The sequence below is a fragment of the Daphnia pulex genome, chromosome 12, assembly GCF_021134715.1.
Source record: "Daphnia pulex isolate KAP4 chromosome 12, ASM2113471v1".
NCBI classification, from domain to species: Eukaryota; Metazoa; Arthropoda; class Branchiopoda; order Diplostraca; family Daphniidae; genus Daphnia; species Daphnia pulex.
Window position 1 is genome coordinate 9,856,976 of NC_060028.1, and position 8,965 is coordinate 9,865,940.

At 42.7% G+C, this 8,965-nt stretch overlaps 2 protein-coding genes across 2 annotated transcripts; both read right to left on the reverse strand.

Annotated features, from left to right (window-relative positions):
- Nucleotides 1-11: 11 nt before the first annotated feature.
- On the reverse strand, nt 12-3,201 carry LOC124209047 (nuclear pore complex protein Nup88-like). The gene is made up of 14 exons (XM_046606910.1): nt 2,894-3,201; nt 2,762-2,822; nt 2,591-2,699; nt 2,390-2,515; nt 2,139-2,328; nt 1,971-2,059; nt 1,681-1,909; nt 1,345-1,612; nt 1,049-1,281; nt 878-991; nt 584-810; nt 365-524; nt 217-302; nt 12-149 (listed from the first exon to the last, which is right to left on the reverse strand). The coding sequence occupies exons 1-14, from the start codon at nt 3,143-3,145 to the stop codon at nt 86-88; spliced, it is 2,208 nt and encodes a 735-aa protein (XP_046462866.1). The 5' UTR covers nt 3,146-3,201; the 3' UTR covers nt 12-85.
- A 313-nt stretch (nt 3,202-3,514) lies between these two features.
- On the reverse strand, nt 3,515-8,691 carry LOC124209672 (probable chitinase 10). Its single transcript, XM_046607770.1, has 10 exons — nt 8,448-8,691; nt 7,395-7,779; nt 6,940-7,335; nt 6,473-6,873; nt 5,942-6,406; nt 5,597-5,885; nt 5,382-5,536; nt 4,672-5,280; nt 4,141-4,605; nt 3,515-4,073 (listed from the first exon to the last, which is right to left on the reverse strand). The coding sequence occupies exons 2-10, from the start codon at nt 7,771-7,773 to the stop codon at nt 3,783-3,785; spliced, it is 3,450 nt and encodes a 1,149-aa protein (XP_046463726.1). The 5' UTR covers nt 7,774-7,779; nt 8,448-8,691; the 3' UTR covers nt 3,515-3,782.
- Nucleotides 8,692-8,965: the final 274 nt, after the last annotated feature.

The following is an 8,965-nucleotide window of genomic DNA, read 5'->3' on the forward strand; positions in this document are numbered from 1 at the left end:
AAAGCGCAACGTGTGAAAAAGACACATGTGTATACTGTATACTCAATTTGAAGTAATGTAAAACAATTTCAAGCATTCGCTTACCCTAAACGGCAAGTTTCTTCTTGACTTGCTGCAAACTCCTGAGTAATCCACGTATATCTTCGCTCCTAAATGGGAACAACAGATTTTACGTTAACCTGATTCTTAATACAGAAAATTAAAACATTTATTTACTGTAGAGATAAAGCTTCGTTGACGCTCGTCTTTTGTTCTTCACTCAAGTGGCCACTCGTTGTGTTGCGGTCCTGTTGCTGGGAAACCTAAAACATGAAAAAAACCGAATTTAATATGGTAAACTTGAAATTGAAATGAATGATTTCACCTTGGCACCGTAGAGTTGCTCTCGTCGTTTTAGTGATTCCATGGATTGTGTCAGCGCCTGTAATTTGGTTTCTAGCGAACGGAGTTCTTGGCCCATTTTTTTTTCGGCATCCGTCATGAAAGGTGAACGACGCTGAATTTCGTACAATACTTTTTCAACTCTGTGCATCAGAAAACAAAAATGAAACAGATTCAATCGAATAAATAAAATTACAACTACCTCTGAGTCAAAGATTTCTGTGTTTCCAATGAATCTTCATATTTTTCTGCTAACTGGTGAGCAATTGTAGTCAACTCTCCCTTGGATTGCTGGATCAAACTAAGCTCGTCGAATTGCTGTAGTAGATGTAGCTCCAAGAGCCGACTTTTCTTTTCCAATGCTTCACGCACAGCATCTTGTTTCATGATGTATTCTTCACGAAGAGTTTGTACGCTACGGCTGAACAACTATTGGTTGAAATACAGCACGTTAGAAAATAGAATAACAACACTTAGATAAAATCATTTCTCGTACTTTGACCACTTCAGCCAGTGGGAGTTCGGTGCCAGGTGGTAAGCTTAATTTTGGCTGAGAATGGGTACGCTGCAGTTGGCGTCGAATAATTGCATCAAAAGGCTCTTTCTCCACCTAAAAAAAACTTTATTAATAATAACACCAATATGATATTTTTAGGGATAAATTCACCTTTGCTGTGTTAGTTGTGGGTGCCGCCTTGACTGCTGGCTTCAAAAGGCGAGACAGAGAAATTACTTGGAAATCAGCCGAGTCCAACATCACTATCAACGTTGGCGGAAGGGGATAAACGACGACTCCTTGAGGAGGTGCGGCAGCTGACGATTTCATTCGAGAACACAAAATGAATTCGACCACTGTTTCGGCCAACATAACTCGTTGTGTTTCATCTTGATCGACGTCAGCTAATAAAATATTGAATTTGATCAATAAAAACGTACATCAATAGAATGGAATGAAGTACTTACAGTCAGGTTTCGAGGCCAATTCACTGAGGGTATCGACGAGGGGTACGACAACTCCATGAACTCCATAATCATGTACGACAAAGTAGCGACTGGAGCAAGCAGGATCTCTACGGAGTTGCAGGGCACTTTCATTTCCGTCAAGATAATCTTCAGTGCTAAAACTCTCACTGCAGTCCAAAATGTCACCGTCTAATTCAAGTGTCTCAGTAACGTGCAACACTGAATCGGCTTTGACGTCTGCCGTCAAGCTTGCCTTCGATAATAATGACTGCATGGCAAAAATAATTAAGAAATCACCACAAAATCAGAAGGCCTTTAAAAATTCATGGGACTTACCTCGAGATCGTCGGCGATATTGGGACTGTGGTCAGAATCATCACCGTCCTCTATGGTTGCACGAGGAAGTAAAATGGCATGGTGTATGTTGCCAGTGCGATTAGCGATCACTAGAACAGGTGGCGAAACAGGGAGACAAAGAAGGGAACACGCATCGCCACCATAATTGTCTAGAGCTGCAGGTTGCATTAGTAGAGGACCGATTACTGATATTTTAGGCGCTCTAGAACTGTATAAGACAAAAAAAATATTAGCTTTCCTCTTTCAGATAAAATAATAAAAAAACACACCTGTTCGATTGAACTGAACAACTGAATGTGTAAACATCTCCATTGGTAAGTAGGATGTACACGGGAAAGAGAAAAATCGGAACCCCATCCTGAGGAGCAAATTACCATTACTGAGCATCCGTCCCGTAAGAGATAATTTTATGAATAGTCTAATAAGTGTACTATTACTCTTTTTTGTGGAACTACAGTGACGCGTGTATCTTCAAATGGTGTACCGAAATCAAACGAAACAGCTTCATCCAGGCACGAGGAAAACGTAGTACTAGAAGTAATTGAAGAATGTAGTGAATGTTGACTCATCTTGGGACCAACAGGAATTGTTTTTTCTGGACGGCTAGAGTTGAATGCATCATAGATTCTAGAAAATTTGGAAAATAGAAAAATATTCCATTTAAAAAACCTGTTCTGTATAAACATACCTTATACAATTGTCTGATGTCAATACAACTACGTGACTGTTTGTAGGGGAACCTGGATGAAATTTGACTTCCTGGATTCTGATTCTTGAGTTGCATAGCAAGAACTTTTGATCTATGTATGAAGATCTAAAAATGAAAGAATTCAAGGGAAGTTTAATAGATATGTTCACTTGGATTATTTCTATGTAATGAATAACATACCGAGCACTTTTAACAGAAGGACCTTGCTGCTTGGCTTCAAGGCTTGGTAAATTACTCGGTAGTTCAACATAAGCCACACCTTGAGGGCCACTGAGGACTATTAAACTGCCTATGAAAAAAGAATAGAATATTTCCTAATCAACACACTGATCAGTTCATAAATGTCATTACCATCCAAATTGGCTTGGATATTTTCAACTTGAAAGACCGGTGCATCTGTAAGTGTGACTTTCTATAACACAGAAAAATAAACAGTTAAAGCACTGAATTCAAAAATACAAGAGTAAATAAAAAATTACAAACCAGGAATCTGTCTTTGGAAGACTTTGTGCCGGAATCTTTCGTGTCTTCAGCCCATGAATCTGCATCTAACAAATTCTTCACAAGAAGACAACAATCAACTTTATCCCACGCAAATAAATAGTGTTCGATAGTTGTCAACAAGCTTCGGACTTTCTTGATTTGTCCCGTTTGTTTGCTTTTCTGTTCTTTGATTAACTTGGAAAACTGCGAGTTATTTAAGCCGGCAAGATACTTGTGTGATAGCGTGGCCATTTTTCAAAATAGAATGAACGACAGTGCTCTATTTTTTCCGTAGAATATGCAAAATAGTCCCACGCCATCTGACGTTGATATAAGGAAACCGCACCAAATTCAAATTGTTGACACATTGCATAAAATATAAAACAATAAAAAAGTTTAAGATGTATATTGCCAGTAAATTCAATTTTAGTGTTTACACTTTACAGGTTGGTTGGTTTAAATTTTAACAAGTGACTTGCTTTTGTTTTCGTCTTTATCCAGAAGTTTTGGTAGCTTCAAAATAAAATGAGTCATGCTGTCATGCCCTTATAATTATTAAGCCAAATATCATTTAGAAGGTTTAACTGACGTTTTGATAAAAAAAAAGTTTACGACAACAGGTGAAGATGCTGACAATTTTATTGGATATCAAACGTGGAAGGTGGCACTAAAAAATTAAATTATACGTAAGATAACCCAAAGTTCACAAGGCAGTGAAAATTCTGCACCCAAATACCCAGGAACGGATTCAACCGCATAACAGAGAAAATGAATTTATATTTAATGGCGTTAGCGATGTTCGGTGCCATTAAAAGCATCCAATATTGACGTAACTTGAAGTATCTATAAGGGGATTACGTAGTTTTCATTCGAATATTTCGCACGATTTCTAGGCGTAATTGCAGTTCGGGTCGGGTGTGGGATAATTACGCAAGACACGGTTAATGGTCCTGAGCAACGGGTAGCGCTCGCATCCGCATCGATTACTAAAGTCATCCAGATCCAACGCCCAAATCATAGCTCCGCCGATGTTCATTGATTTCACAAGTTCAGATTTTCGACGAATGACGGCGACGTCGTCAAATGATGTCCATTGATTACCTTTGTAAGCATAAGGTCCCATTGCTCCTTCAGGATCTTGAACCACTGTCCAACCACCTTGTTTCATACGATGACAAATCTAAAACAAAAATAATAATTTGTTAAGACATACGTATAAAGAAGTTTCCTATCAATTGCAATCAGACCTCGTAAAAGGCGAGGAAACCTCCTTGGCGAGTGAATTCGCCAGCTTCACCCGGTCCTTTTGATTTGGCGTTAAGACCATTACTTGTGGGATCTTCGAGGGTGAATGACTGTCCGTACATGGGCATTCCCAAGATGATTTTGGACGGATCAGCGCCAAGTTCGATCCAGTAATTGAGTGTGAAATTCGTGTTGAAATATTTATTCTCCACTTCCGAATGGGCATAGAGTGGAGCAACGTGTCCGGTCGTCTTGTCCCAGTTACCGAAATAATCGTATGTCATAACACCAATCCAGTCAAAGTAAGGGGACAGTGCCGCAACTTCGTAGCCGAGATCGATGACAGTTTTGGACGGTGAAACGGCGGAGGAGAGCAGCCAGCCGCGAGGTTTGAACGCTTCGCTAAGCTCTCTAACCCAAGCAGTGAATGCAGGTTTGTCTGAATCTGGTCCAGCTTTGCAATCCACCTAATAAATATGACATCACGATTATAAAAGAAAAGGATCATTTGTTTAATTTTAGTAGAGTTGTACCTGCCAGCACTTGGGGTATTCCCAATCGAGATCCAATCCATCGAATCCGTATTTCTCCACGAATGCAACTGCGTTGTCAACAAACCGTTTCCTGGCCGTTGGATTATTAACCAGTTGGCTGTACTTGCTGCCCAGAGAATCGTTCCATCCACCCAAAGCAATCAACACCTTGATACCATTTTTCTTCAGCGCCGTGACCTTAGCATAGAGATTGGGTCCGTATTCATCGGTGTCGGCCCAGGAGTCAAACACTCGCATAGTCAACTCACTGGGGCTGAGAGTGGCGAATCCGTAAATAATATGCGTGCACATGGCTGGATCGATGTCTTCCGGCTTGTATTTACCCTCTCCTGTTCGGTATCCGGCCCAGTTGGTGAAATAACAGATGACTTTGAAACCTGTGTCAGGCAGTGTCACCTCCGGGAAAGGACTGGGTGTCGGTTTAGCTGTGGTAGTCGATGGTTTCCATTCGACGTAGGCACCACTCGACGTAGATGTTTCAGAAGGAGCGACAGGAGCGGAAGGAGCGGCTGTTGGAGAAGGAACAGGTGGGACATAAGTTTGGCTACCATCTCCGCATTGGGTGTTGTAAGGCCAATCACAGTATTCCTGAGATAAATCAATGTAATTAATGTATAAAAAAATCAAAAATCGAATGCATTTCTTCATTTAGAAATCTTCTTAAAAGCTGTAAGTCGAGAGTTTTGTACCTTGTTCCAGAACAAGCCATTCGGGCAGGTGTGAGCACTCCATTGTCCAAAAACGCAGTGATAATAGCTGGTACAATCAGATTCATGTGGTTTGTAAGAATTCTCTTGGCAAGCGCTCTTGGCCAAAGCAGTCGTTTGGAAAACTCCGGGAACAGCTGGAAATAAAATCATTTAAATTGCTGTCTGAATTCGAATATGAATAAAGGAGAATTTACATTTGATGTCGCATTTAGCGCTGGATGCAGGATAGTTTCGCAGAACCCTGTTGATGGTTTTAAGCAGAGGGTAGGTCTCGCATCCGCATTTGTTGCGGAAGTCGTCCAAATCGAGAGCCCAGATCATGGCGCCACCAATTTTCATCGCTTTGGCAATTTCGGATTTTTTGCGGACCATATTTACGTCATCAAACGAAACCCATTGGTCGCCACGGTAGGCGTAGGGACCGAGTTTACCTTCTTCGTCCTGGACGACGTTCCATCCTCCGTTGGCAATCGTCTTGCAAATCTACAGAGAAATTAATTTAGATCAATATTCCAATTTGTTATTGAAATAGGAAATACTTCATAATAAGCGAGGAATCCAGCTTGGCGGGTGAATTCTCCGGCCGATCCAGTTCCTTTAGCCGGAGCGTTGAGTCCATTATTGCTGGGATTTTCCAAGGTGAATGACTGGCCGTACAGTGGGATACCCATGATGACTTTGCCTGGGTCAGCTCCACCACGGATCCAGTAGTTCAGAGTATATTCCGTGTTGAAGTAGGCGACATCTGCCTCCGAGTGGAAGCCCAGTGGAGCTACATGGCCCGTCTTTTTGTCCCAATGGCCGTGGTAATCGTAGGTCATGACACCAATCCAATCCAAGTCGCGTGAGAGAGACGGGATGTCGTAACCGGCATCGATAACGGCTTTGGATGGTGAAACGGCCGCAGTTAGGAGCCAACCTTTAGGATTGAAAGCCTCTCGCAATTCCTTAACGAAAGCCGCAAAAGCTGGTTTGTCGGAAGCTGGGCCAGCATTGCAATCCACCTTATCAATTTAAAAATTTTGAGATTGGAATGGAAGAGGAATGTCAATTGAAATAAATCAGCATACCTGCCAACATTTGGGGTATTCCCAATCAAGATCGAGTCCGTCGAATCCGTAATTTTCAATGAAAATCATGGCATTTTCAATGAAACGGCGCCTGGATGCTGGATTGTTGACCATAACACTGTATTTGCCTCCGGCTGAATCGTTCCATCCTCCCAAGGCAATCAAGACTTTGATTCCGTGTTTCTTGAGAGCCACTACCTTGGCATAGAGACTCGGGCCGTATTCGTCCGTGTCTGACCAGGAATCAAAGACCTGCATGATTCCCTTGTTGGGATCCAAAGTGGCGAATCCGTACAAAATGTGGGTGCAGAGCTTCAGATCAATGTCAGCCGGAGCATATTTAGCTTCACCTTGACGATACCACGACCAGTTTGTATAGTAACAAATTACTTTGGCCGGACCTGTGTCAAGAAATCGAATAGTTTTAAAAAGAGATGGAGGGGAAAATGTATAATTTCAATGGATACCGGAAGAAGAAGGTGGTGACGGTGTTGCAGCTGTTTCTGGAGCCAACGTGGTGGATGGAGCAGCCGGAGCAGCCGATGTAGTGGAAGGCTCAGGGGCAGCCGGAGCAGCCGATGTAACGGAAGGCTCGGGGGAGGCCGGAGCAGCCGATGTGACGACGGAGGGCTCAGGAGCCGCCGTGGTAGAACTTGGTTGAGGGGCTGGTTGGGAGCTTTCGGGCAAGGCGCATCGAACATTAGCTGGCCAATCGCAAATGGCAAGTTCGGCATTCCAATACAGTCCATCGGCACACGACATGCTCACCCATTCGCCATGGTTGCACATTTGATAGCCGGAACAGTCGCTCGGGTTAGGTCGCAGACCCTGGCCATTTGTGCAGCTCTCTTTGACAGTTATATCTATCAAAGTCATTCGTTTTTAATCATGAAAAGTTCTTAAATTTACAAATAAAAAATACCTTTTTGGATCACCAAGTTATCGACATACGTCGGAAGAACGAACGGAGCATAGGCGGGAAACTGTTGGCGGTAGTGATCGACTTGCAGCGATGGGAAGTAGAACTGCGACAGGAAAACGCCACTGTTAAAGTTCTTGAGAGCCAATGGGTTGCGGGGCCTGAAATCAGGATTGGGACGATATTCAACCGAGCTCCTTTGGAATCCCGGACCGGTCTGGATGATCTGCGGCGGAGATTCGACTGCCCCGCGATAAAACGATCCCGAGCGTTCGGCAGCAGGTTGAACGACCTGACGTTTGACAGCCAAGTTCTCCACCACCGGCAAGGCGACGACCAAACCGGCCAGTAACGCCAAAACACGTAATGAATTTGCGGTCATTGCCACCTGCAACAACGAAACAAACAAACAAAAAAAAAACAAGTTTTCTACCGTTTTTGACCTTGCTACTTTTATTTTTTTCTTTCGCGCCATCGTCAAACGTGTAGGGAATGGCACAGCTAACGATAGCTCCAGGTCTGCTTAAAGGACCACACCCCGATATTATCAATTCAAGGTCGACATGTACAAAATTGGTGCGGGAATGAAATTATTTATACGCTGGCTGTTCCGTGTTTTGCCAAATACGACTTGTGTATCTGGACGGCAGTAAACGATGCCGTAAAATGGACATGAACGCGCCAAAATAAGAGAATAAACGCCGTCGAAGGAATAACTGTTAAAATGCGCTATCTACAATCGTATCGTTTTTCAGCGAATCACAAATCACAAGTGTATGCCATTCATCCAAAAAATGGAATTAGATGAAGCGATTGCAAACTATTAAAGTCATAGACGGGCATGTAACAGAATACAATAAAAAGCCTTACTAGCGCGTTAAAATTCAACAGGATGGGACATGTCAGTTTCACGCGCTAGTAGCACAGAGTTTTCAACAGCAATTTTGAAAGACATGCATAAAACGTGAGTTGATAATTAAATTTGGAAATGTAATTCAAAGCAGCCAAGTACTGTATAATTCCTTCAAGTGCGAGACAAAAGAGATGTGAACTTACAAGGATTGAAGCGGATGTGAAGAAGATGCCAACCTTGCTGGACGGCGAAACTTCTCAAAGTGTGAGGGATGAACTGGTTTGCCGGGCTTTATAGCGCCAATCTTTTCTTTCTTTTTTCAGACATATGCAAAGAGAGAAGAGCTCGGCTCCGACGAGAGTCGTCCTCGTAGCCGTTTCGTTTTTGTTCTCCACTTCTTGTCGCTGGCAGCCAAAAAACAACATTTACCGGGCACCACAATGGGTTTACTCTTTTTTTGCTTTCATTAAAAAATAGATAGATAGTTTGGCGATGGTGTCATCGTACCCACCATCTCTGATAAAACATGTTGGAGCTAGTCTTTTACCCACAGATTGCAACACCGAATTAATATTTACATAGTCGCATTTCACGTTTTTCTTTTTTGATTCGGCGACATTTCCCATAGACGGAGAGGTTGGAAACAAGCAAGCATTTCTGCAGTTTGGCTTATGAAGACCGTTAGACGACCTCGACTGTCACTAGGAGAGATGGGTGAGGA

Excerpts from the sequence above, each read along its gene's own strand:
- LOC124209672 (XM_046607770.1), bottom strand. The coding sequence starts at position 7,773 with ATGACCGCAAATTCATTACGTGTTTTGGCGTTACTGGCCGGTTTGGTC. Across the intron at positions 5,537-5,596 it reads CGCTAAATGCGACATCAAAT|CTGTTCCCGGAGTTTTCCAA; the intron begins GTAAATTCTCCT and ends TTTTATTTCCAG. Across the intron at positions 5,281-5,381 it reads ATGGCTTGTTCTGGAACAAG|GAATACTGTGATTGGCCTTA; the intron begins GTACAAAACTCT and ends GATTTATCTCAG.
- LOC124209047 (XM_046606910.1), bottom strand. The coding sequence starts at position 3,145 with ATGGCCACGCTATCACACAAGTATCTTGCCGGCTTAAATAACTCGCAG. Across the intron at positions 2,516-2,590 it reads CCTTCTGTTAAAAGTGCTCG|ATCTTCATACATAGATCAAA; the intron begins GTATGTTATTCA and ends TTTCATTTTTAG. Across the intron at positions 150-216 it reads AACGAAGCTTTATCTCTACA|GAGCGAAGATATACGTGGAT; the intron begins GTAAATAAATGT and ends GTTCCCATTTAG.